The sequence below is a fragment of the Hypomesus transpacificus genome, chromosome 10 (genome assembly GCF_021917145.1).
Source record: "Hypomesus transpacificus isolate Combined female chromosome 10, fHypTra1, whole genome shotgun sequence".
In the NCBI taxonomy this organism is placed as follows: Eukaryota; Metazoa; Chordata; class Actinopteri; order Osmeriformes; family Osmeridae; genus Hypomesus; species Hypomesus transpacificus.
In genome coordinates, this window is record NC_061069.1 from 9532968 (window position 1) to 9560795 (window position 27828).

General features: G+C 42.7%; 3 protein-coding genes across 3 annotated transcripts; all 3 read left to right on the forward strand.

The window, feature by feature from the left end:
• Positions 1-1024: 1024 nt before the first annotated feature.
• On the forward strand, positions 1025-18091 carry kcnb2a (potassium voltage-gated channel subfamily B member 2a). Its single transcript, XM_047027124.1, has 3 exons — positions 1025-1124; positions 1995-2704; positions 16085-18091. The coding sequence occupies exons 2-3, from the start codon at positions 2126-2128 to the stop codon at positions 18089-18091; spliced, it is 2586 nt and encodes an 861-aa protein (XP_046883080.1). The 5' UTR covers positions 1025-1124; positions 1995-2125.
• Positions 18092-20753: 2662 nt separating this feature from the next.
• On the forward strand, positions 20754-23644 carry LOC124472630 (retinol dehydrogenase 10-B-like). Its single transcript, XM_047027592.1, has 6 exons — positions 20754-21205; positions 21844-22073; positions 22185-22283; positions 22584-22729; positions 23199-23330; positions 23463-23644. The coding sequence occupies exons 1-6, from the start codon at positions 20941-20943 to the stop codon at positions 23596-23598; spliced, it is 1008 nt and encodes a 335-aa protein (XP_046883548.1). The 5' UTR covers positions 20754-20940; the 3' UTR covers positions 23599-23644.
• A 676-nt stretch (positions 23645-24320) lies between these two features.
• On the forward strand, positions 24321-26154 carry tmem70 (transmembrane protein 70). The gene is made up of 3 exons (XM_047027548.1): positions 24321-24628; positions 25122-25236; positions 25438-26154. Exons 1-3 carry the CDS (start codon positions 24452-24454, stop codon positions 25881-25883), a joined length of 738 nt encoding a protein of 245 aa, XP_046883504.1. The 5' UTR covers positions 24321-24451; the 3' UTR covers positions 25884-26154.
• Positions 26155-27828: the final 1674 nt, after the last annotated feature.

The window sequence follows — 27828 nt, forward strand, 5'->3', positions numbered from 1 at the left end:
AAGGCACTTCACACTACTTGCCTCGGGGAGAATGTCCCTGTACTTACTGTAAGTCGCTCTGGATAAGAGCGTCTGCTATATGACTAAATGTAAAAATGTATGACTTTTACGATCACTAATTTGATATGACAGGATCTGAAACTGCAGGGAATATAAACAGGCACATTCACATACTTAAGGAGAGCAGAAATAACAAGGTTACTTTTAGAAATCTCCAAAAGTGGTCTTGGATTAATGTTGATTAACCAACCCCCCCTGTGGTGACTTCTGAAACCTACAGCATAGCGCTTCCAGTACATCATGTCGAATTTTAAAGTCCTAAACCAGAAACCACAAAGGTAAATTATTTTGTGAGTCTGACCAGTGGTTTGGATTACTGTGCATTGTCGTGGCGTACATTATGGTTTGGTCTACACTTCCATTAAAAAACCCATAGCCTGTGAATTATGATTATTGTCATATATTTGGAAATGTATTGAAAGAGTCTTAGTAACTACATAACCCAATAATAAATCAACAATTGCAGCTACAGTTTCCTCCGTTTTACACCGTTTATTTGCCTTATAACGAATTAAAGTCTACATTTAACTTCCTCCAAGGTCTCATTGAGTTCTACACAGGTCTCGCGCATTGAGTTGATATAGTTGGAGTGCTCGCGCGCTCTACTTGATCTGAACCTGTCCTTGGTGATGTACAGCTCAATCCAATTAGGTTTCACCTCCGGGCTGTGGCAGCCAGCGGGCAGGAAAGCTCCCCTCCTCTCAGTTGTTCCTGTGTCTTGCTATGCAGATAGGCTACAGTAGCCCGACAGCGCGCTCATCCATTTATTTTTTCATGTTCGACAACCGAGGGCTCCCTTCCTAACTCTAGAATAACGCTCATGGAGTACGCAATCTGCAGTTTAACTACTCCGAGTAGTGCCATTTTATCACGAGGGAGATATTTCTAGTATGTTTAATTCCGATAATTTTCAAGCAGAAGATGTGGACATACCCCTCCACCATAATCACAGGCGGCTTGAAGACGGAATCGGATGGGAAGGAAGCCTAATCGCACAAAATCAACCTGTGTAATCCATACAAAAAAGAGAAGAGTTCCTCTCTAAAGTAGAGTTCTATGTACAGGTAAAGTACAGAATTATTTTATAAACTTTGAATGGAATGTGTCGATATGACAGTTGTATTCTGGATTAGAACTAATATTCTTTAGGTAGGTATGGAAGAAACATTTGAAATGGTCAATTAGAAAACATAGTTTCACCGCACCAGTGATGACACAGACACTTAAAAAAGTTCACATTTTTTTAATTGAAAGAATGGAAGAAAGTCTAAATGAAAATTGATTTGGGTCTGATTTACTCTCATAGTGACGTACCCAGGCTGATAGGCTACTGACGTGTGTCCTACGGTGTCCTAGACGTAGTTAGAGAAGCTATAATTATCCCAGGTAGCCTTCAGTGGACTGTACTTCTACCAGGATTTGTAGGCCCTCCCAATTACACAATCACATGAAAGCCTCTTTACGCCAATTCAAAGCTCTTTAATAGTTCTCCAGTTGAAGACCTGCAGTAGGACTAAAAAGAAACTTAATTGAATGTACATGTTTTAGTGTTGGTCTTCATTTTCTTAATAATTTTTAATTCACGTGTTAGGCCTATCAATCCCCAGGAGGATTAGTTGTCAGCTGTTTGTGGCTGTAATCCATATATGTTTCCGTCAGTTTTCACCCATCCTGATTATAACATTTGAAAGAAAAAGGAGAGCAGACAACTTTCACAATAAAAGAAGTGTAGGCCTATGAAGTTACCTGTTGGACAGTCTTGAAAAAGTCAAGTCTTTAGAGACTCTTAGTTCACCTTAAGAAACTAACTTAAAAATTGTCCTAATCATCTGTGTGCCTTGTAAAATATTTTGGGATGCAGGAGAAAACGGTACAATTGCTCTTTATTTAAAATGATCCTTGGGTTACTTCTTTTTATCCCTCTCTACCTTCAGCCATGGACCAATCATTGAACGTTTTCTGAGCAGACAACGTCGGTGCCTATTCCAATCCCAGGGTGTATCAAAAGTTGCCTCCCCAGATCAAAGCTGAACTGCTGTGACCCCAGCACACTGATCTTACCATCATGACTGACCGGTTGACCTATGGCATCAGCAAGCCCAACCAGAGGGCTGGAGGTTCCCTCCCGCCTGAGCCCATTGACATCATCCGCACCAAAGCCCGGTCAAGGAGGGTCCGGATCAATGTGGGTGGTCTGGTCCACGAGGTCCTGTGGCGGACCCTGGATCGGCTCCCCAGGACCCGCCTGGGCCGGCTCAGAGACTGCAACACCCACGAGTCCTTAATGGAGATCTGCGACGACTACAGCCTCAACGACAACGAGTACTTCTTCGACCGCCACCCCGGAGCGTTCTCCTCCATCCTCAACTTCTACCGCACGGGCAAGCTGCACATGATGGAGGAGATGTGCGCGCTGTCGTTCGGCCAGGAGCTGGACTACTGGGGCATCGACGAGATCTACCTGGAGTCGTGCTGCCAGGCGCGCTACCACCAGAAGAAGGAGCAGATGAACGAGGAGCTGAGGAGGGAGGCGGAGTCGCTCAGGGAGAAGGACGGAGTAGAGGAGGAACATGGCTGCTGCCCGGACAAGAGACAGAAGCTGTGGGACCTCCTGGAGAAACCCAGCTCCTCTCTTGCCGCCAAGGTAAGGCAGAGGCCAGGGAAATCAATTCATTTATAGTCTTTTAAACAACACATACAAACTATACACGGCCCCATTACATTACAACATGCATTATTTCCCAAAAGTTTGCACGTTAACTTATAAATAGGTCTAGTTTTAAATATGGCCTTCAGTCATGTCAAATGGTGTCATGTCCAGGAGGGGATTTAAGGTTGACATGAGGTTAATGCCCTTTCTGCCCTGATAGCTCTTATTAAGGCCAGGTGGAGTTTCACCAAACTGAATAACACTCAAACATTCAATCAGGTATACCAGAGTATGCCCTAGACATGAAGACTAGGCAGATGAGACATATGCCTACTGTAGTAGCATGGGCCTGGCTATGTTGATAGACCGGAATACTTTTGGGTATGTGCACTATGAAAGCCTTTCAAAGTGTCAAAAACTTTCAATCCAGCCGACTGTCTACTGATGTTTTCACTTTCTCCCTACCAATATTGTCACTTTAGCTGCACATAAATGTAATTGGATCCATTTGTGAATTTATGATCAAGAGTGTGCTTTTCTGGCATAATACTTTGTAAGTGGTTTCAGTATTCTATAGGGAGGCCTGAAGTACATTCACCACCCTACACACACTTCATACTCTCTTCTACCAATTTTCAAATGCTACTGATTTAAAGGGTAATATAGCCAAATACACAGTTTATTGATTTTTTTGCTCATCATAACGATCCATATATCTAGCTTTCATCATAAATACGTCCTTTGTATGGTACATTGTTTATCCTGGCCACAGATCTATTGTCTGAATCACCTATTGCCTTTTCCCTTTCTCCTTGTTATCTCCATCTTGGTCAAAACAGTGGAGGAAGAATGCTGTGGCATGGGGAACCTAATCCTCTTAAACCTATGAAGTAATCAGATAAGAGAGAGAGAGGCCGGGTGATTATGGTTAGCATGTTTCCCATGATGCTCAGTACTATAAAGGTCTTACTTACATAGCCATACAAATATAAAGACGTACATTGCAACAGGTACTGACTATTTTTAATTCTGAAGTTCATTGCATCTATGAGAGGTTCTTAGATGACTACACTACCATTAGCTTTATAAGTAAAATTTAATGTAGGTTAGATCCATAGATGTGTGAGATTTATTGTTGGTGTGATAGACCTTGAATGCTGTTTTGCAGCAAGTCAGAGTCAAATATTGCCTTCTCTGAAACTACTACTGGTCAGCCAACGGAACCTTGCGTGATTCATAGAACTCTGCAAAGGAAATCAGTCAATCAGTCCATTACTATGTTATTTTCAAGTCTGCCTTTTCTCTTACCATAATTAATCTGTCAGAAAAATGGGGTGCTCTCTAAGTAGTTAATTGTTAATTGTAATAAACTGTTCATACATTTTCAGTAGAGATATAATACATGTTATGTATTGTGACTATCATTAACACTGATTCTCAAGTTCTCAAGATAGAAGGGCAAATCTCCCAAGCAGATCATAACAGTTATGAGAAGGAGCATATGGTGTCTGTACATCTAGGCTGTGGTTTCAATTCCAACAGACATATAAACCGAAGCATGTAGCCAAAACTCCACATTGACCCTAGCTTCAGGAGTAAGCATCAACTAATAGACCAATAGAGAGAAGCATGGAAACTCTGAATAAAGGTGTGATATGGGAGAGGAAGAAGGATAGAGCTGGACACATGGTCATGAGGCAGGTCCTCCTAAAGCTCCTGACCACACAGACATGCTGGTGGTCTTCTGTTATGCGCCTCACCAAACTGACAGACCACCCAGACAACCTACTGTAGTACACCACGATGGGACTTGTCTGTGGCCATGTTCCATTCATAAAGCTCTGTCGCCAACGTCCAATATGGTGCGTCCTAAAGCTCTTTTATCTTTAACTTGTGGCGTGTGTGTGTGTGTGTGTAGGGGGGCTAGGGGTTATATGTTTGGGCTGCCTTACAGGGGAGGGCGGTATTAGCTTGGATCATCATTGCATTATTCAAAGTTTGCATTTAGTAAAAAAAAAAAGAACTTTTGGGGTATCCTCTCTTTTTAACGAGTGTCAGTTTGATAGAAGAAACTCAAATCCAAGACAAGACACAGGCAAAGGTCTACACTTTGTTAAATTAGAAGGGTGATTTGTAGAGAAGGATGAGAGTGCCCTCCTCACCCCTCCCTTGCGCTAAGCTGCCAATGGCCTTCAAGATAGGGGTAGGGGGGTTGGCACATGGAGCTTAAGGAGTACTTAAAGCAGGAGTAATCCTGGAGCCCTGCCTCCCCTTTGGCCCTAGGAAAGGACACCCGGTCATATTGAAAAGCAAAAGGCAGTCTGGAGCTAGGTGGTTAGCTAGCTTGCATTACCTCTTGCGTCCCCCTAGGTGTGACATAAGCTTAGGTAAGTGGAGAGGCGGGGACAGCAGCAGGGGTGCGTTTGCTGGCTGTCACAATGAAGGCACACAGGCTGCTGTAGGTAGTTATGTGCGTTTGGCTGCCAGTCAATCATATTTTGGTGAGTCAGCACTCAGCGCAGCAGTATAGTGACAAAGCTTCCCCACTACAGACAATAATGATATCATTGGCTAGCGCTGAGAAATAGGGAAAATCTATTATATTACCTCACACATTCACCAGATTTGGGCTGTCAATTATAACAGTTACTCATTTTGGTCAATGTAGGGTACATTTAATTATTCAGGGCAGAACATATTTTGTTGTATATGTTTGTGAAAATATATTTTAAAATAACGTATTCACTAAATAAATGTTTTCTTCTACCTCTATAAAATAGAAAATAAAGAAAAAACGATTTATTTCCAACATTTTACCGTCTTACTGTAAAAATGTCCCCCCTCTTTAAAAAACAACTCATAACTGTGTTAACACCCTGTGCCCAACATCTGCGTTGGTAGATATGAATAGAGTCCCCCTTAGTTCTGGACTGCTACAGCACAGTGCTGTAGGGAGTGATGGGACTCTGGGAGTGAGACTTAATCTCCTTTGGGGCTTTTCCCCAGTCTGCTTCTGCAAATAGACTGTTGCGAAGGCTGCAGGCTCAGCCTGCACACCGTCTGGTCCTGTGCTAGGTCCACAGGAAGGGGTTAGGGAGGTGGAGGAGGCCGGGATGTGGAGGGTGTGAAGGAGGAAAGGTCATGGAAATGCTAGGGCACTGTATTTGGCTGGAGTTTGACTTGAGGTTGGTTTCATTTCTGTTATTTGCGTTGGGTTGTCATGGTTTCCAGGAAGCAGTCACGTGTGCATTTAAAGTACTAACTTGTAAGCTTTAATAGACCTACTCAAGTAAAGTCAATTTGGCAACTTCAGACTTGACTCGGCAAAAAATGACTATCACTAGTCACTCAAATTCAAGACAAGGCAATCAGGTCCATGATAGATAGATAGATAAATAAGTAGATAGTAGATAGGTAGATAGATTGATAATTAGATAGATTGATAGAGGTTGTTCAGATAGTACAGGTTCTAAGTGTGTCCTCATTACTAGGTTCTAACAAGAGGAACAGTCGTGACAAGGAGATCCAGCTCATCAAGGCAAGCGACTCAAATTGCTGCTAAGCTTTTTGGCAGTCGAAGGACAAAATTCATGGGCAGGGCTGGATTATGATTATTCTAGGGATGTTATGCTGTTATTGATATATAGGAGTGGAGATGTCGTGTCTTGGCAGTGGATGTGCCATTGCAGCAGAATCTCCCTCTGCTCATATCCTGGCAGCCATAGCACAGGGCCATGCAGGAAAATGATGTCACAGGGTTCCATGTAGCACTATAATATGCTCCCCTGTCAATAGTAATACATATCGGTGTCTCTTCCTCCTTTCCCTCTCCTCTGCATGCTGCTTTCCTCCCCCTCCTCTCTGTGCCCAAGTCCTAGCCCAGGCTGAACTTGATGGTAAATAAGATTGTTGTTCATTTCCATCTCCAGGGAAGATGTGTTCAGACTCTGTGTGTCAGAGCACATTATCCAGTATTTCCATTAGATGTGAATCCGTTTGGGTTTCATCCCTTGTTCTCCACATTATGTTTAGGAACTTGTTAAGATTCAAGACATGAGCGACCGTCAGCCATTCTTATTTTTCATTAACTGCTGTTTAAACCTTTCAAATAATGACTTAGCCTTTTTTTTCCTAGATTTATGGCAACACAGAGAGCATTTCATTCCATTATGGCCCAGCCTCTATCTGAAGTGTCTATAGTGCAGGGCTAAATCTTCTTTGTTGCTCTTGGGTGAAACTGGCTCTCACCATCACTCCATACAATGTCCCATCACAGGTTTACACTTTGATTTAAGTTGATCTTGGTCTGCAAAGGGAAATATTGATTTATATGGTCAGTTGATCTTGTGATGTTGGGAACGTAAGTGTGTCCCTGGGCCACTTGTTGTAAGAAGCAAACCAACCAAGGTGTTGAAAATGTAGAAATCACCAAAACACCATGGAAACAAATTTCCATGGTGAGCAACTTGTGTAAAGCTTATTAACATTTTCTAAAGTTTGACCTTGGTTTATTCTACGAATTGTTAGTTAAGTTTTGTGGAGGTATTTTGTTGCATGGTTTGCAGGCGATAAGAGTTGTGGGCGATAAGATGTGCTGGATGGAGAAAAGATTTGATTTGTTTAGGCTGCACTCAGCTCAAATGCTCTCCTGGCTGTGTAAACATGGCAGACATGCCACTGTGGCTGGCAGGGTGATCAGTAGGTTGGCCCCAGAGATTGTTAGGCTATTCTTGCTCAATCGGTGTAAATATGTATGAGGTACACAGTGGTCTATGTGGATAGGTTGTGTTTTGTTATACATTCACTCACTATGAGTTAAGTAACAGTGTCGCCCACTCCTCATCCAGAAGTATCAGGTCACATGGACACACATGTTACTAATTACTAGTCTGTAATTGGCCTGTGTGTCTGGATGCCCAATTAAGTGCATGTTTCTTACTAATTACTATAGTCAAGGTCTTTTCCCTCTTCCCGCGAAGTTGAAGACAATAGCTGGAGCACCCAGAGTGTGACATAATGAAAACCCTTTGGACTGTAATTACATGTTGTCTGTTATGGAGATAAGCTTTGAAAGCTTTGGTTGAGAATCTGCAAGGTTGTTATCAAAAGCTTTCTACTTCACTTGGGGTTTAAATTTGAGTCAATTTGGGTTGAGCCTCAGTGTAATGTCTACATAGGTAATGAAAACTGCGGACTCAAACTTCAGTGAGCATCTTTGCAAAAAGGTGGTATGCATGACATGCATACTCAACCTTTGACCATCAGCATTTGACCACACCCACACACTCTGACTATTACCAATCCAACTAAACCGTTGCATATCCATCCCAGCTTCTCACTGCTGTGTCCAGTTGATGTTTTATCTTCACTCTCGTCAATTTGTGAGACCCAGCTGATACTGTTTTAGCCATGGTCTTATCTAATGTTTTAACCATAATTTTAGTGTAGCAGTACAAAGGACAGTGAACTGCCACTGTGTCCCTTAATCAGCAAAAGCTTTTTGACGAATGTGGAAGGTTGGCTTCAAATACATTAGCCCTGTGAAAACACCAACAATCCAATAGATCCTGTGTCCCTTTCCATAAATATCCTGGGATATTGATCAAGACGGTCTTGGGTTTCTCCGCTGGGTCGGTTTCCCCCCTCCCAGGTACTCTGCTGCAGTGATAACTTCCTCTAGAAATAGTCTAGCCCTCATCCTTCCTCCCATCCTCATCCTCTATGTGGTGTCCTCATGTACTTTTAAATCTGATGGGGGAGAAATGGTGGTTTATACTATATGAGGATGGCTTCTATTTGAAGCAATTTGCAGTTATTCTGTTTTCAACAAGTTGTTAAATCAGAAATAAACCTGTCTGCTGTGTAGAATGAATGCACCTCGGTAACTGCTTTAGTTAAATTAGATCTTTAAAGAGCTGAACCTTTTAGCTCATTTGATAAGAATGTTATTACCCTGCAGTTAAAACACAATTGAGATCTGAATTGGTACCCTGTTAAGATGAAAGCTACAATACATAAACCCCATGGTAGTAAATTTTACAAAACAATTTCCATAATCTGATTGACTCGAACTGTATTTTTTTGTCGGTAGATTATATGACTGATTTAAATCACAGTTATTAAACAGGTATACTGTCTATGCCAAACTGATGCCATTAATGGAGATGTCATCTTCCATTTTGCCTTTTGTGAGACTACCCCCCCCCCCCCACACACACACACACACACACACACACACACACACACACACACACACACACACACACACACACACACATGCATATACACACACATATACACACACAGACACACACACAGAGACACAACTCCAGTCTTCAACGTGCTCCTTTCCAGGACTCCGATTGATGCAGATTATATTCTGCAGTTTAATCCCTGTGTTTAGCCAGATTGGCATCTACTGAATGAATAGTCTTCTCTGGAACACTGTTGTTGTCTTTGTTTGTCAGGTTGTTTCCTGGAGCCGTTGTTAAGTTTAGTCACAAGCACCAGAACAGCAGGGGAAGAGGGGAGACATTACGGCTTACAAGCATAAATCTACATCTCTCAATTAATCTTCTTACCTCTAGGCTGGCCAGATGTTACAAAGAATGCACACTACAGGTCAGTAATAGCAAATGTAGTTTGTACTTGCAACACTGTATCATTGCCAAGTCTTGGGACTGCATAATTTGCCACTTACCTAAGAAAAGGGTTTCCCCTTGGCACTCTTTAGGTTGACTTAAAGGCACCACTACGATGGAAAACAAGCTTCATGCACAGTGTTTCTCACGCCATCTTTGTGTCACATACAGTAGAACCTTTAGAAACGGCATTTGCGAAAGTAATGATTCACTATGCATGTTTCAGAGAGAGAACATTCTGGTGGTAGAAGCAACCATCACAGAACTCAAACGCAAACAAACCCTGGCCCTCACCTGGCTGACATTACAGCATGCCATTGTGCATGAGGTCAATGTTAATACACAGTATATCACCAACTGTATACTTGGAGAGTTTTGCCATATTGATTGGCATATTGTATGCAAATGAACATACTTTTTTTATCTGGACATTCTTTTAATGATTTGATTTGACATCAAATTCTCTATACAATGTTTTGACAAGGACCTCACATTGATTACTATAGCCAGAAATACAAAATAAAAGAGTGGTACAAAATAATGACAATTTCAAAGAAGTAACCCTTTCGACTCAAGGAAAAATAAAATTTGTAAAAATAAAAAATTTTAATATAAAAAAAATACATATTTGTGTAAGCTTCATTACATGTGGCGGTTTATACAGTATAAGGCCGTTTACCAGGAAACTGAGCTGTGTTCCACCTGTGGGTCAACTTTTAAGCTTAATGAGGGTTTTGGCATCCACCTAACGGGAAAGACACCTGGCCACTTTTAGGATTACGTCAGTGAGTACAGTTTCTGCAGCCCAAGTGTAAGATTGAAATGTTAAAATAATTTACAAATCTGTAAATAACGTATTGCATATACTGTAAGACTTACAAGGCATACATATCTTGTCTTCTGTTTACCTTTTCATCATAAACCACTGAAAACATTTAGGACTGGAGAAGGGCCAGTTTTTAGCAAGCAGTCACGAAAGTGGAAAGCTCAGATCCCCCACTTCTAAAACACCATGTACAAGTCTCTTCTTGACGTATTATAAGAACGAAATATTCTGTTATGACTGGAGCACCACATTATAACAGCAACACCTGCCAAGCAAGACGCAACAATTTAGAATATTTACATATCACAAATTCTTGGTGTGTTTTCTCACAGAGAGTAACTTTATACACTTAGAGCACCAAACCCATACGATGGCGAAACCTCTCTACATCCAACTATCTTGACGTTCGTTTCATATGAGGAGGGCCCTTCCATCTCAAGGATGTTAGCGGATCCTGTCTTCCTGTGTCATCCGCCCCTCCACCTTTCCTCCCTTCTGTCTCCCTGTTTCCACGCATGCTCTGACCCTGGCACAGACACAGCACCTTGTCTATTTCTCTCTATATCCCCATCATGGCTCATGTAATCACGTTTGTGCAGATCTAAAGATAAGGCCGGGCAGCTAATCCTTCCTCCACCACCCACACACACTCTGTCGCTCCTAGAACCACGCTGGCCTGTCTACCTGGCTCTCACACACATGCAAGACACACGCAAGGCACACAGTTATGTCGTTCTTTATTAAAGACAAAAAGCTGCAAGATTATATCTCGTGCTATGAATGCTAAAATATTGTAATTGTAGCCTGTCCATTTATTTATTTATTTAATGACGAACTTTACTTGTAATGATCATGTCATGTCAGTTGATTGCTTGTCGTTCTTTGTATCCATGAAATGTTAAAAGCTTTTATAGCTAGTCAGTAAAAGGTTTCAATTGTCATTCTTTAGCAATCTACCTGTCCTCACAAGGCTAGTTCAGCAAAGGCTTTCATGACGTAAAGTAGGTCTTGTACGCTCCATGTTCTAAAGCAGCTTGAATGTCAGAGGATTTACAGTGGCCTCAGCTCCCAGGTGCCAAGTCAAGGTCGAACCTTTTAACAGTGATTCTTATGCACCACACTGATTGTAGCAACGGAAATCTTAAACACGACGGTCTTACTCTGCCCACCTCAAGGAGGCTCCCTCGTGTTCCCCTTCCCTGAGAACATGGGGAACATGTCGTAATCTCTCTTCCAGTGTCGTCGGGCAGACCGTAGAGTGTGTTGTGGTGACCTTTGACTTAACCTCAGCCACGATGTAGATACAAGCGGCCAGACGGAGGTTTCATCCTGCCTTTGGCTGAGACAATCCCTCCATCACGCGATGGCCACCGAGGCTGCGCTAATGACTTTGTCCTCTTATTTCTCCTCTGCTAGCTCGGCTCCTCCTGCTCAGCTGTCCTGCTTAGACACAAACGCATAACCTGGTACCTGTAACAACCAAACCCCATTAAGTTGTGGTTAGAATTAGAAGGTTTAGAATATCATCTGTCTGTATTGTTACGGCTCCCACCACCAGTGATGTGGTGTTGTTGTTTTTTAATCTGAAATCGACATACTTTGTTTATATTGAGTCTACAAACGATTTAAACACAGCTCAGTCTGATGTGTGTATTATGTAGGAATTTTGAAGGTTTATTTTCACTGCGCTAATTGGATTTTTGCTAGGGTCACAGTAAGGGTTAGGTTAGCTTGGGACACTGCTTGCAACTAGTCTAAACAGTCATTTTAATTAGTCAGTGTAGTTTCATGTCTTTCTACATAATCAGCAGATTCTGTATTCTAATTATATAATTTAGACTTCCGCTTTCCTCCTGTCTTCCATCAGGGCTGAGATTTGATAACTTCATGAAGGCTACAGTTACATGCTCATTTAGATCAGTTTACGAGACTTGGTCTCTCAGTTGGTCTCTTGTTTCTGCTTAGGTTGCCTCAACATTCCACAGAAATCAAGCACACATTAAGTATGTCCATGGTTTGACGGACACATTTGAGTACCACCCCACATGCCTACAGGAGGCCTCTGCCAGAGTAGATGTAAGGATGAAGTGAGGTGAGGTGCGTTGCGTAGTGATGCATTATGGGTACTTAGCTCCTGGCTCCTCATGGCAGGAAGCTTTTCTTAGAGCAGTTGGCAGAACAAGTGCTGACGGTTGTCGCCCTATCATGTGGCAGCTGGAGGCAAGGAACACCAATTAGTCAGGTGGCTGAGCGGCTAGTAATCAGAAGGTCGCTGGTTCGATTCCTGGCCGTGCCAAATGACGTTGTGTCCTTGGGCAAGGCACTTCACCCTCCTTGCATCGGGGGGAATGTCCCTGTACTTACTGTAAGTCGCTCTGGATAACAGCGTCTGCTAAATGACTAAATGTAAATGTAATAACCTTTCTGGACACCAAACCACCCTGTGTGCACCTTGATAAAAACATATTCCATTCAAATAAAATATTAACTTGGTAGTGAAAATGGATTTACTGTATGAGGACTTAAACGTCCAGTCCTGTCAGGTATAAGTATAGAGGCCTGACCATGTGCTTGCGTTGTCTTGTCTCTGCGTGAGGACATTTCAGGATAATTGTAATAGGATTTGGTTGCTATCTATAGTAAGGATAGAGAAAGGTTAGAAGTAGTTACTCATTCTTTCCCCAACAGGAAGAATCAACCAATAATTTGATACATCTTTATTCAACATTGTAATTCTACACATCAACTTGTGAAAATTTGACATGGATAAGATATCGTTCATAGGAGATTGTTCGTATAATTTTGATGGTGTTCACAGTAATCATACGATTAGTGAGCCTGCATACAGTTCTGTCTGGTGTCATTATGAAACCAGGTGGTTTGTTGAAAGTCATGTACAATCCAGGATGTTAAGCTAGTACTTACTGCCTTAATGGGTTTGATAATATGTTAAGGTCTTTGGAAAAATAACGAGAGCTATTTAACTGTAACTTTATTGGGTCATGAGGAATCAGGCGGGCAGGTAAAGGGATTGTGGGGAGTGAAACTGATCATGTCTCACTAAGGTCCCATCAAGTCAGAGTCATCACACCTTCTCATTGGTCACTTCTCTTGGAGCCATCTTCCTCCTCTCTCCACACAGAAGAACGCTGTGTTTACTAGTTTGAGAACAAATTATTACAATTATTATTTATTATAAGATCAATCTCAGGTATGGACACGCTTAGGTTCTTAACTCATTTTGATATATTGTCTTCCTGTTGTGTTTTGAGACCTTGCAGTGAAGCAATAGAAGCGAAGCAATCGAAGCGAAGGAGTTAAGTAACAAACTGTTTGGACTAGAAAATCTTGCCCATGTCATCTGCAACTACTGCCCAACAATAAAGAGCACCGGCAGGAAATACCATTTAATCCTTTGAACTGAGGAGCCAGAAGTAGATTTACCACATAACTTCCCAGTAAACCTCAGGTGCCAGTGGTGGCAGAAAGACTGCACTTCCGCCCTCTGTCACACAGAGTGTGGGAGTGGTCTATTTTAGTGAACGATTCGACTGTTACTTAGGGTTAAGTGATTAAGTGAGTGCTGCGAGTTGTCCACGTCATTTCCGGGACAGGTGTAGCCAGGAGAGACACAGGAGAGACACAGAGAGAGATGGAGTTGGGGATGGAGGGGGGCGGGGTTAGGAGAGAGAGAAACAGAGAGAGAGAGAGAGAGAGAGAGAGAGAGAGAGAGAGAGAGAGAGAGAGAGAGAGAGAGAGAGAGAGAGTGGTAGCAAGGAAAGGTTATAAAGAGGGGAAGAACAGAGGAGAGGGAAAGGTTGGAATTCATCATTCATCTAAAATTAACTGGGATAGGATGTAGAAGGTTATAGTGTAAATATAAGGGAATTTAAATATAGGGAACGTCACTGGTGCCCTTGAATAAGTTTGTCAGAAAAACAACAACAAAAAACTGTGAAAGTCACACTCTACTTGCTCCCATACATTCAAAACAGAACCAAACTTTTGGCATGCAGTGCCTACTTCAGGGTTATGTCAATGAATCTCAGTCAATACATGTTTTATTTATTTTTATAGTTATTGTTCTGTTAGTCAGCACTTTTAACAACACTTGTGTATGTGTATCAGCTTCTATCCTCTAATGGGATTCCATGACAATAAAAAAACACACATACACACTTTTTTGAGTGTTTGAGTGTTCCCTCTTTCATATTCAGTGATTCATTTCACCTATAGTATAAAGTTGTACAAACTATGAAAGAAATACAGTATGTCATGACTAAAAGGTGTTGTGGAGATAATATTAGTACAGGCATTGATTTTAAAAAGCCTTTCAGCCTACCTACAGTATGTGCCATGTCTGGACAGCGGGTCCTGACATCATGGTGTCAGGACAACAACCTCTCTCTTAACATCAGCAAGACCAAGGAGATGATTGTGGACTTTAGGAGGCGGCAGGAGGAGGAGCATGCACCCCTATTCATCAATGGATCGGAAGTGGAGAAGGTCAGCTGCTTCAAGTTCCTCGGGGTGAACATCAGCAATGACCTCACCTGGTCTGTTCACACGGACAAGGTGGTCAAAACGGCCCGTAAGCGCCTCTTCTTCCTGAGGAGACTGAAGAAGTTTGGTATGGACTCAGTCATCCTTACTAACTTTTACAGATGCACTATAGAAAGCATTCTGACTGGTTGTATCACAGTGTGGTATGGGAGCTGCACAGACCGGGACCGCAAGGCCCTACGAAGTGTGGTCCGTTCTGCTGAGTTCATCATCGGCAGGAAGCTCCCAGCCCTACAGGACACCTACCACACACGTTGCCTTAGGAAAGCCAGCAGGATTCTAAGAGACTGTTCCCACCCATCCTTCAGTCTCTTTACCCCGTTGCCTTCTGGCAGGCGTTACCGCAGCATCCGGTCGCGCACACGCAGACTGGACAACAGTTTCTACCCAAGGGTCATCAGGCTTCTCAATGGACACTGATATGGACATTTTTACTGCACACTAGTCACTTATACACTGTCACTTTCAGCTACTGGTTGCTCTTCAGTAACATTGCACTACTGTACCTCGCCACCAGGCTCCTGTTTGGTCATTGACAAAGTCACTGATCTGTAAATTTGCAAATTTTGTGTATTAGGGTTAGTATAGCGTACTATTTATTGTTATCTGTAATTTAGGAAGTTTTAGTGTTAGGGTTAGTATAGTCGTTTATTTATTGCTATCTGTATATTTAGGAAGTTCACTTATCTAAGCTCAGCATAGATGTAAATTTGTTCTGTGTACTTATATGTTATGTTATGCCAAGTGCTTGCGTTGTCTTGTCTTAAGAATTTCAGTGCCCAGTCTAACCTTGTGTTGCTCTGTGCACCTGACAAATAAAAGACTTGAACTTGAACTTGAACTTGATATGAAGAAATCAGTTGGGACCTACTATCACATTCAGATGGTTTGCATTCTCAACTCACACAACCACAGAGAAATATTACATGACTTGGTGGACTGCCTGAGTAAGATGTAATCTTATTCTTATTACAGATTTCCGTCCTCAATTTGATAATCCTTTGTATCAGGGAATGCTAATCTGATATTACATAATGTGCACATGCACACCGTTTGTCTAACCAACTGTTAACATTGTTGGTGGGATGCTGTTCCTGCTGATCCTGACAAATTTGTTGTGTGGACCTTTACTGGGCCTTATTGTTTTATGTATAAGCATACACCTTAAAATAGAACCATGCAATCAATCTAAATTGATTATCTATTTATATCTCTTACACATAACACGTAGACACAACAACACTCAAAATGCAAACACGCATCTTATTAACTATGGTGGGATTATGATTCTATTCAAGCTGACAAATAACACATTTGTTTTTCTTTCTTTTATTTCTATTCCAGTTTTTGGCCGTCCTCTCCATCACGTTCATCATCCTGTCTACAATTGCACTATCGCTCAACACTTTGCCTGAGCTCCAGGTGGTGGATGAGTTTGGACAGTTCAACGACAACCCCCAGCTGGCCCACGTAGAGGCCGTGTGCATCGCCTGGTTCACCATGGAGTACATCCTCCGCTGCCTCTCCTCCCCCAACAAGTGGAACTTCATCAAGGGCCCCCTGAATGTCATCGACCTTCTGGCCATCCTGCCCTACTACGTCACCATCTTCCTGACAGAGTCCAACAAGAGCGTGCTGCAGTTCCAGAACGTGCGGAGGGTGGTCCAGATCTTCCGGATCATGAGGATCCTGAGAATTCTCAAATTAGCCCGTCACTCCACGGGGCTCCAGTCTCTGGGCTTCACCCTCCGGAGGAGCTACAACGAGCTGGGCCTGCTCATCCTCTTCCTGGCCATGGGCATCATGATCTTCTCCAGTCTGGTCTTCTTTGCCGAGAAGGATGAAGACGCCACCAAGTTCACCAGCATCCCTGCCTCCTTCTGGTGGGCTACCATCACCATGACGACAGTAGGCTACGGCGACATCTATCCACAGACTTTGTTAGGGAAGATAGTGGGCGGCCTCTGCTGCATCGCCGGTGTGCTGGTGATCGCCCTGCCCATCCCCATCATCGTCAACAACTTCTCAGAGTTCTACCGTGAACAGAAGAGGCAGGAGAAGGCCATCAAGAGGCGGGAGGCCCTGGAGAGGGCCAAGAGGAACGGCAGCATCGTCTCCATGAACATGAAGGACGCGTTTGCCCGCAGCATGGAGCTGATGGACGTGGTGGTGGAGAAGGGAGAGGAGAAACACCCTATCGACAACCACCTCTCACCCAGCAGGTGGAACTTCCAAAAGCACGGTACCAATGAAGGCAGCCCACACACTCTGCATCCCAGATACCAGGAAGTAGCCCAACTGGGCTCTCCAATCCGGCTGACCCCCAGCAGAGCCAGCCCCCAGCACCTGAACGCCCGACGCCTGGAGGACGTCTACAACAAGATGACCACACCCTCCAGCCTGACCCTGAAAGTTGGAGCTGCAGCCTCTCAAGAGCAGGCTAAGAGGCTGGAAGAAGAGCTGGAGATGACGATAGTCACCGGTAGCTCCAGAGTTCCACAGATCAAGGAGAGACCCTCCACCGATATCAAGAACACAGCCAGCCCCGACAGCTTTACCAGCTGCATTGCTGAGTTCGCCGAAGGGGAAAAGGGCTCCCTGCTACCAAACATTGGAGGGCAGAGGCGGCCACCTCCACTGGACCTCAGCCAGATCTCCGCCATAGATGCCATGGGCCCTGAGAATGTCCAGCCATCCTCCATCATTAAGGAGGGGCTGTATGAGTTTGTGTCCACCCAGCCAGACAGTGGTGGCAGCAGAGGGGGCAGTGGAGGCACAACTTCCCAGGGGGAGGATAACCAGGCCTTTGACATGACCGTGGAAAGCATCCGCAGTTCCATCAAAAGCAACAACCCCCAGAAGACGAAGGCCCTGAAAGTCAATTTCATTGAATCTCAGGAGGAGACAAAGGTGTCAACACCAACCAGCGCACAAGGCAGGCTGCCTCAGGTGACTGCAGAAGACACGGTGTCCCGTTCCCCACAGTCTCTCAGTGCTAGTCTAGTGGAAGCAAAGTCTCCATTTGGGCTTCTGACGTCCCCTGTTTCCCTGGGCTCCCTGGGAGGAGAGACTGCAGCCAAGGGCTTAGAGGGTGAGGGTCAGCCATCCAGCTTAAGCAATACAGGGAGGAATCACATGGACAGGGTGGCAAGCAGCGCTAGTCCCTTGTCACCTAAACCCAGCACTCCCAACTGCTCGCAGGAGGTGGCAGGGGTGGAGGACGGAGGAGGTGAAGGAGAAGGAGGAGGAGGGGAAGTCACTGCAGGGAGCGGCCTAAGCCAGAGTGTTGGAGTAGAGAACCACATCATTCTGGATGGCAGTCTATCTCCACCTTGTGAAACGAGCATGTGACACTAACTCATCGTTATGGCGCTGTGGGAGGGAAAAGGGACAAACAGAGCTCGTCACGGTTCGCTTTTGTGAGTTAACGATAGAAGCACACACTCACAGTGACGTAGCAAACATTCTGGAATGTCTGCAGAGCTGGAGAAGTGTGTTTATTGAGGATTTTGTGAAGACCAATGACATTGCTGTTTGCTGCACAGAGTGGACCTAAGACTGTGGATTGTATTCACAGGAGGCTCCAGTGTGAGCAAAGAGAGCTTAGTATGAATGGGGACATTCTACTGTCTTTATAAAAGGATTTTCTGTCCTGTTCTTTTTATGTATTGGAGTAGTTATTTATTGCAAGACTTTTTTTTTTTTTTAGCTTGCTCACTATTTTTGATTGAAATATTGACTGGACACTTGAAGACAGGGACAGGGAAAGGAAATACTAGTCATTTGTGGAGATTCTCTTCTGCAATAATTGAAATGTGTTGGGTCACTAAATGCTATACATATCTTAACCGAAACCGAATATGGCATGCATTCATTCACAAAGGCTCAATTCCAGTTCATGTAATATGATCAATTTATATATAATTTATTTAACTGTCATCTGAGAGACATACTGTAAATGAAACAAGACAAATGTTGTTTGTTCTGTGATGTGACAATGGAAACTGAGCAAAAGAATAAGGGAGTTGCAGTGCAGCATATTATCTAGCAGTTCTTTAACCTCTGCCTGTATGGAAATAGGTACAGTAGACAGTATTATCAATAGCTTTTACATCAATATCTAAGATTACATTTGAGTATTTTATGTTTTACTCTATATTCATAAAAGTGAGCTCATATCCCATCTGTCATAGCCATGCTGTGAGGCAACCATGTGTACACAACGCAGTAAGGACAGCGCTTGCACATTCACATGCAAACACTCACAATATCAATTGAATAATGAGTCAGGCTCAGTCACCCTTAAGTGATGTGTTTGTGACTGAGAAACAACTAATCCTTCTTTATTGTAACTTTCCACAAAGTATTTATGTTATATGCTGCCTTTCGCTTAGTCAGAAATGTAAACAGTTAGCTGGAGATAGTTTGAATGAACACTGTGTGTGTGAGTGGGTGTTTCTTGATGTGTGTAATTGTACTGTATGTGGATGACGAAGGCCATGAACATCCAGGCACTCACAGAGGAAAAGAGGTGGCACTGCCATCTAGAGGCAGAGAATATCAAGGCACTTTATTAATCAAAGACACAATAAATATCTCTAATGGCAATCTTTATTAATATCAGAAGAAATTACCAATTTTATTGAATTATTTGTGCATCTAAGTATCGCATGGCTCATACACACAATATTAAGAGGTGGGTATCTTTACAATTACAGCTTTAAGTGAATACTCATAAAATCATATGTGGTCATAATGGCCACCCTATGACTGCTGACAATCTGAATTATATGATCAATGTATCAAGTATGTGCTTCTATTATAGTATCTATTATAGAATTACGGTACCATATATTTGGTTGAATCAGTCAGTGATTCTATTTTTCTAAGAAATAATTCAGGACTGTGTTATTTTCTGATAAAATTATGAATTGTGTGCCTTTTCATAAAAAATACATTTATGAGAAGGCAAAAACTACATACAATTTGGCTTGGTCCTAGAAATCTCTTTTCTTTACTTTATTCCTTTAAGGGAGACATGAGGTGATATGCAAGTAGTTTGTAATGAGCTCTCAGATTTAATGTGCAACCTGAGAACTTGGCCATAATCTGGCTTGTGTCCCCCTATATCAGTATGATTGTTTGATGTCAGTTCTTGTAAATTGTGGAGATGTCAGTGCGTTCAGGGAGTTCGCAACCGTGCTGATCCTCCACTGAAACACGTCCTCACATCCAGGCCATCTGTCAAACTGTACGTGTCCATGTGTATGTTTGTTGTACTTATCACTCATTTATTTTGTACAACTAGTTTTAACGTATGTCAGATTCTCAAGTCATTATATAAAACCACAACATACAGTATTATATTCCTCCTCTTAACTCCTGCCTGCTTTGTTTTGTTCTCTTTTGATGTCCCCTACATCCCTACCATGTTGTTTTAACAGTATGTGACCATTAGTCCTTTTTAATTGTAAGTCAACATAACTAGTGAAAGAATAGGAACTTATTGTTTCCAATGAGTTGATACCATATGCAAGACAAATAAAATGTGTTCATGTGATGTGCCCTTGTTCTTTGTATGTTTCCATAGTGGTCATGACGTGGAAGTAGATCAATGAAGAGTTAAACTTGTATAGGTTCGGTTTGGAAGGTTGTAGTACAATTTTACGTAGCTACTCAGTTTGCAAATGAGCCCAACTAAACCCCTTATCCTCTTTTATAAGACACATCTGCCTGTTAACATTATTGTTCTTCTGAACACAAAATCCCACAGGCTACCAGTACCAATGCATTAGAAGAGGCCTAAAGAACACTGATAACCGGGTATGAAGATTTGTCACGTGGTGACTTAATACAAAGTAGCCTACTGTGTTTGTTTACATCTAATCGCATGCATGAAATATAGAAAATGGGTGGTAGCGAGAGTGTGGCTATTTGTTCAAGAAGGAGAAAAGGCGTTGTAAAGCTGCGCAGTCCTTGCGTTTGGAGTGATTTGGGAGTGGGGAATTCTTGCGCAGATCAACCCTATGATGATCTGCATAAACACCTCTTGGTACAGGCGTGCAAACGTTCAACACAGCACCTAAGATACAAAGTTTACAATTCTTACATGCAGCCAGACAACTTATCTCTTCGTATCTGTGTCCACGGCGATATCTCTGGACGTGTGACGAGTTTACCCCCATGTTAGTTAACCAACAATGAATGTTTTTGTCGAGTTTTGCTTGGTGACATGCAAAGTTGTGTGGGCTTTTGTGTTAGCTGGGGCGAGATGGATTGTGCGTCCGAAGGAAAAAAATGTTAGCGGCCAGGTATGTATTATAACCGGTGGTGGAAGCGGTTTAGGTAGGCTCTTTGCCATTGAGTTTGCACGCCGAGGTGCCACGGTCGTATTGTGGGACATCAATCCACAAAGCAATGAGGAAACGGCAGAGATGGTGCGACTTATCCACGCCACGGGCCACGGTGAGTCTCGCTGGTCAATGTCCATCCAGCCAGGTACTAACCTAGAGAGAGTAGCGCTTTTTTTGTTTCGAGTGGAATGTACATTTAATCTGTTCATGAACAGCATTTCAAACTCGTCTAATACGGTGGCCCTAAAGTGCAAATGACACACACTAACATTAAAGCATCCCCCAAATGAAAAAACTCCCCCTGAATACAAATCAACCCCCCCCAAATAGGATGACGTGCTTACCTCCCCCCAAATGGGAAACGACATTACATTAACTCAAAAACTTTTTGAGGGGAGTTGACTCGTATTCGGGGGGAGTGTTTTCATTTGGGGGATGTTTTCATGTTAGTTGGTGTCATTTGCACTTCAGGGCCACCGTAGTCTAAACATCTGATGATGAAATACAAAAGTTGGTGAAGTCAACTGAAACTACAATAAACCATGCCATAAACTCACCATGCCCTGTCTTCCATAGTTCTGCAAAAAAGCCTATTGTTTTACCAAGTTAAGAGATGTTTGCCCATGTCTTGGTGGCTACTTAACTCGGGAACACTCGATCAGTATTGCCATTTGGTGGATAATGTGTATGGATAGAAGTGGATGTTGACAGATGAACATTGAAACGTGTCTGCAACTCTTTCATCCACAGGGGAGGGTAATAGGGAAGAGCCTCTGTGTCAGACTCAGGTTTACACCTATGAGTGTGACGTCAGCAAGCCAGAGGATGTGTACCTGACTGCAGAGAAAGTGCAGCGAGAGGTGGGCAGTGTGGACATCCTGGTCAACAACGCTGGGGTTGTGTCAGGGCAACACCTGCTGGAGTGTCCTGATGAGCTTATCCAGCGTACCTTGATGGTCAACTGCCATGCTCATTTTTGGGTTAGTCAGTCTTGTTTAGATTTTTGAGTGATTACAAAGGAGCTATGATGTCGCAAAGCCCCTTCATTATTATATTGATTTTATTGTTTCTGAACCTTTCTGTGATTTCAGACCACCAAGGCTTTTCTCCCCAAGATGCTAGAGATGAACAAAGGACACATAGTGACAATCGCAAGCTCACTGGGTCTGTTCACCACTGCTGGTGTAGAGGTAAGAATCTAGTCAACCTAGTCCATCCCATAGAAACAGATTAACAAAATAAATACAAATCCACTTACATTCACTGTATAGAATAGGCCTATTTTACATTAAAATGTACATCTAATTAATGTAGTAGACACTTTTATCCAAAGCAACATACCAAAAAAGCACCAAATGTACAAATTAGGCCTATTACAGACATACCTGATCTGAGCTCAATCATACAAAAACTGATTATTAAAGACAACCAAAGTCTTCTAAATGTAAAAGAAAACTGGAATAACTTCTAAGTTTCCTTCTCTCAATAAGGACTACTGTGCCAGTAAGTCTGGTGCGGTGGGTTTCCACGAGTCTCTCAGCCACGAGCTGAAAGCATCAGAGAAAGAAGGTATCAAGATGACGCTTGTTTGTCCCTCTCTGGTCGACACAAGAATTTTCACGGGCTGCAGAATCCGGTGGGTTGATCACACACACTCAGCACAACTGACTTTTCCAAGTTTTGCGATTGTGATGAAGAGGATACAGGCTTTGTGAGTGAGGTTGCTGATGTGATTTTGTATTTACATTGTTTTATTCTTAGATTGTTTAGTTTTTAGGAATAGTTAAACTTTTGTACCTTTACTTAATTTAAGATTCATGTTTAGTGTTTGCACCTCCCGGCAACAGTAAATTCCGTGTTTGTATAAATTAACCTAATTCTGATTCTGATACATTTATTCATTTAGCAGAAGCTCTTATCCAGAGAGACTTACAGTAAATACAGGGACATTCTCCCCGAGGCAAGTAGGGTGAAGTGTCTTGCCCAAGGACACAACGTCATTTGGCACGGCCAGGAATCGAACCAACAACCTTCTGATTGATAGCCCGACTTCCTAACCACTCCGCCATCTGACCCCCTGATCATGTTTATGTATTACTCCTTAGGAAAGAGTTGGCTCCCATGTTCCCTCCGTTGAAAGCAGAGCAGTGTGTGAAGCAGACCATGAGGGCCATCCTAACAGACCAGCCTATGATCTGCACCCCACGAACCATGTATATAGTCGCCTTCATGAAGACGTAAGTGTACACACAGGCATGGACTGCATCTATAGATGCATAGTTTTTATTTAGTCACAGTTACTACTTATTCAGAATTCCTTCATATCCACGCCTACTGTCGCCCTTGTCTTTTTCCCCCACTGTTGTTAGGATCTTGCCCTTCGATGCCACAGTGTGCATGTACCGGTTTCTTGGAGCGGACAAGTGCATGTACCCCTTCCTGGCCCGCAGGACTGATATCACGAACAACAATCAAGGCAAATCTGAGAGTTGTTTGCTTGGTTGATTGATTGTTCTTAGTCCCTCAATAAACTTGTTGTCTACTTAAATTCCTCTTTTTCATTCTTACTTAGTTGTTTCATTGTTATTTAGCTTTCAAATTATTTAGTTGTCATTACTTGGTGCTAGTGGCCTATCAATTAATTGTCATTACAGACTGTATTATCATTTTGGCAAATTGCCAACTGGATGTGATCAGATGAGGACACATCCTGGACATCATCATAGAATATGGGAGGGAATCTGGGGAGGGAGTCAGGTGGCTGAGCGGTTAGGGAATCTGGCTAGTAATCTGAAGGTTGCCAGTTCGATTCCTGGCCGGGCCTATGACGTTGTGTCCTTGGGCAAGGCACTTCACCCTACTTGCCTCGGGGGAATGTCCCTGTACTTACTGTAAGTCGCTCTGGATAAGAGCGTCTGCTAAATGACTAAATGTAAATGTAATATGTTCACCCATTTCAAATTTGATCATAACTTAATCTTACTTCCACACTTTCAGTGTAAGTAGGCCTACTATTTATACCTTATTTCTAGATATAATTTATGGGAGTGGTTGGTTAAAAGGTGAATTAGTCTACCTGTGTTGGATATCAGTTCGCAACCACAACGCATAATTTGATAATGCTACACTTGTCCCACCATATACTTCTTAACATAACACACTGTGCCCGCTATGGATTCGTAACTCCACCCTTACCAATCCGGCGTCATCTGACATCCGAAAGACGCCTCCCCTCACAGTTTGCCGGCGGAAGGAGCTTAGTTTTGTGGGTCGACGCACCAGCCTTCATGCACAATCTGAAAGCACCTATATTTCAAATAGGCTAGCTAGCTAGCTAGCTAACACATTTTCAGCTGTAATGTTTCAACTTCACATTGCTCGTGGATTCCGTGCGGGTTTCAACCTAACGTTAACTAGGTCTTTACGGGATTTGAGGTCCTCTTCGAATGCATGCAGACATGCAAGACTGCCTATGAAAAGACATGAGCACTTATTTAATGTTGCCAGAAGGTCGTTTCTTAATGAGGCCATCAAGGTACTGTACTGTACTTTTCTTTTTATCTTGCAATAAAATAACTATAGTAATACTGTTCTCGAGTGTCAAGTAGAGTTCTCCCTCTATGAGTCCCAGTGTGACTCAGAACAGTTTCTGCTAAGAGATATTGCTAGCGTTAATCTATTTGGCTAGTTAGCCTATGTAGCCTACTGTAGTATCCTAATCAACTCAGCTAGCTTTCTAGGCTAAATGTCCTAGCTTGTTCCACCTGCTAGCTTGCTGAACAGAGCTGACAGTACGATCGTTCTGCTGCATGTGATTTGTTTACTGCCTAATCTGAGATCCAGTAAGATTTATTTGTGTGAAATAGGCTTTTAGGCTGCCTTCAGTTTACAGTTTGGGAAAAAATGACAGTGCTTTAAGCCTAGTTTAATTACAAAAACGAATAAACTAAACAAATACAATCAATGGGTCTATTTAACTGTGCGAGAAATGTAGAATTGTGTTCACAATTTGTGCTTCTTTGATATAGGTGCAGTCATCCTTTTCACAGCCTCTCTTGGCTCGCTATTTCTCGACATCAACCACACACTTTTCTGAGGAAGGTAGTCTCATCTACACAGGAAACCTGGGCACAGCTGTTCGTGGTATGTTGATCATCAGCTCATTGTCATCAGTAGCTTATTAATGTAGTAAGTCCTTTATAGCCACTAGTGTAAGCCATGTCCTGTTAACATGTGGTGGCTGGTTTATATTTAGAATATTGTAAACTTTTCAGGCCTTTGCATCCATCCAACAACAGCACATTACCAGAAAGTTGCTGTCTGTTTCTCTGTGTTGTGTTACAGGCGTGAAGATATTCTCCTACTCCAGCAGTGGCATGAGCCTGGGTTTCCTTGCTTACATCCTGCTGCAGAAAGGCATCGGTGTGAATAGCCTGGTCTTAAAGGCTGTCTTCTGCGGGGCTGTTGGGTTCTTCACTTTCCTCACGCCTATCCTCCTCCACCATGTCACCAAAGGCTACGTAGTGCGCTTGTACCACAATGCCGACACAGACATGTACACAGCCGTCACCTACAGTGCCCTGCTGATGGAGAAAAAAACTGTATTTCATCAAAAGGACGTGAAGATACCGGATGTCAGTCGAATTTTCACCACTTTTTTTGCTGGCAAGAAAGGCCTGCTGATAAACCCTCAACTCTTTGAAATACAAGATGATTATAACCACCTTATGGGATATGATAAACCTTTCTCTTTTGACATATACGATATTGATAATCCTGATAAGAGTTAGTGTGTAAAAGAGACTGACCTAGCCAAGCTTTTGCAATCTGGTGAAAAAAAATTGTACACATTTTTGTTTTGAACCATTGTTAGATGAATGGAAAGTTTAAAAGTAAATAACGTTTTTTTGTAGGACACATACAATTTTGTATGACTTGTAATCAACTTTCTCTTAAGGAGTCCAGATAAATAACATCACTTAAACCATAATACCAAGTTTTCAAGATTTCTAACGGTATTAAACTATTTTAATAATAGTTATTCCGCTTCGCGTCGTGCCTATCAACTCCCCTAACCTGTTCTAAAATCAGCGCAAAACACGGACTCGCGGAGCTTTTGCTTTTCTAAAACTGCTACTACAAATATTTGATATGGTTTCATAAATAAAAACAATTAGAACCAAAAGTTTAATAATAAACCGTCATTCTTCCGCCACTACAAAGTATAGTTCCTACATAAATTGTTGCCACGCAACAGCCAGATGGACACCAGTGTTTGTTTATTTGAAATATTCGATGCGCAGTAATATGGAATGTTAAAGAATGTTATGCGGACAACCTGTTATGCTGGATTTTACAACGGCATGGAACGCGATATAGCCAATCACAATCAAGGATGGGGACAACCACAGTTACCCTCAGTTCAACGGTGCAGGCCTGAACGTCGCTTGGGTTCGTAGCAACCGAAACAAAACGGCTATTTCACCAGGAGGGCAGAAAGAAAAAGGATATGGTACCGTGATTCAATGAGTATGTGTGTAGCCACACACACAGTGGAGGGAGGACGGCAGCAGGTGAAGACCAACCGACGATCCGGATGACGAGAAGAGACTGAATGGTAGCGTCACCCGATGCATATGATTAGACCGATGACACGGTTACACAAACTTCGCTACTGACGCGTTCGCTCGCCGCTAGCTTGGTAGCCTAGTTTAGCCGTAAAACTAACCACTTTTCCAACGGTTGAGTTATCCACTAAACTGTCCTAGTATTACGCCCAATCCAAAAGGAATAAGAGTCCGAGTTAAACTCATTGAAGAGTCCGACTCAATTAACTTTTTAAACCTGAAATGCTATTTATTATATAATTAACTTATTTATTCTAACTTATATTTATAAAGCCATGAATACAATTCAACAGGGTTACAACTGGAAGAGCTGTCTTCTTAGGCTAATTGTCTCTTACTCAAATATGTAATGTTCTTATTGTGACCTCTGATTGACGCTATATTTAAGATAAACTGGTTCAATTGGTAGTTTTCCGTCAAGTTACCACCTAGAATAGGGTATTTTATACAGTTTTTGGCCCACGGCAATGTAATCGTAGTGTCTGCTCTTGTGGCTCTGGAAATGCACACACACACTGTTTGTGCCCACTTAAAACCCATAGATACATGGTTTAAAAACATATACTCGTACATTTGGGAAACTTTCTGTCAGGGAAACGTTCTGCTTCACACAAGGGATGCATGAAAAGCTTTTTCAGTAAAAACAAATCTTTCTGATCTTGGTTGCTTAACTTCACGTTAAAATGTTCAAATGTAATCGTATTCCTTACAAATTCATCAAAACACACACCACTCCTTCCCCTCCCCTCTTTCCCACCCAGGAGTATTCACTCTCAATGGTCTCTTCCTTCTCTTCTCCCACGTGGGTTCCCCTTGGCGAACACCCCCCCACAGTTGAACACCCCCAGCCCGGCCCCGGGGATGTTTGACCTCCAGGCCGGGCGGCAGGGTGAGTCTGGCACGGTCCGTCAGCCCCAGGGCTGCAGGGGTGTCGGGGACGAACAGGGAGGCGCCATGGAGATCACACTCCTCGATGAAGAACACATTGCACTCCTCACAGTCTGGAGGAGAGAGGCAGTACGTTTACAAATAAAATAGAGGTAGAGGGAGAGAGAAGGGGAGGGAAAGAGAAAGGGAGAGATAAAGAGGGAGGGAGAAAGAGAGGGTG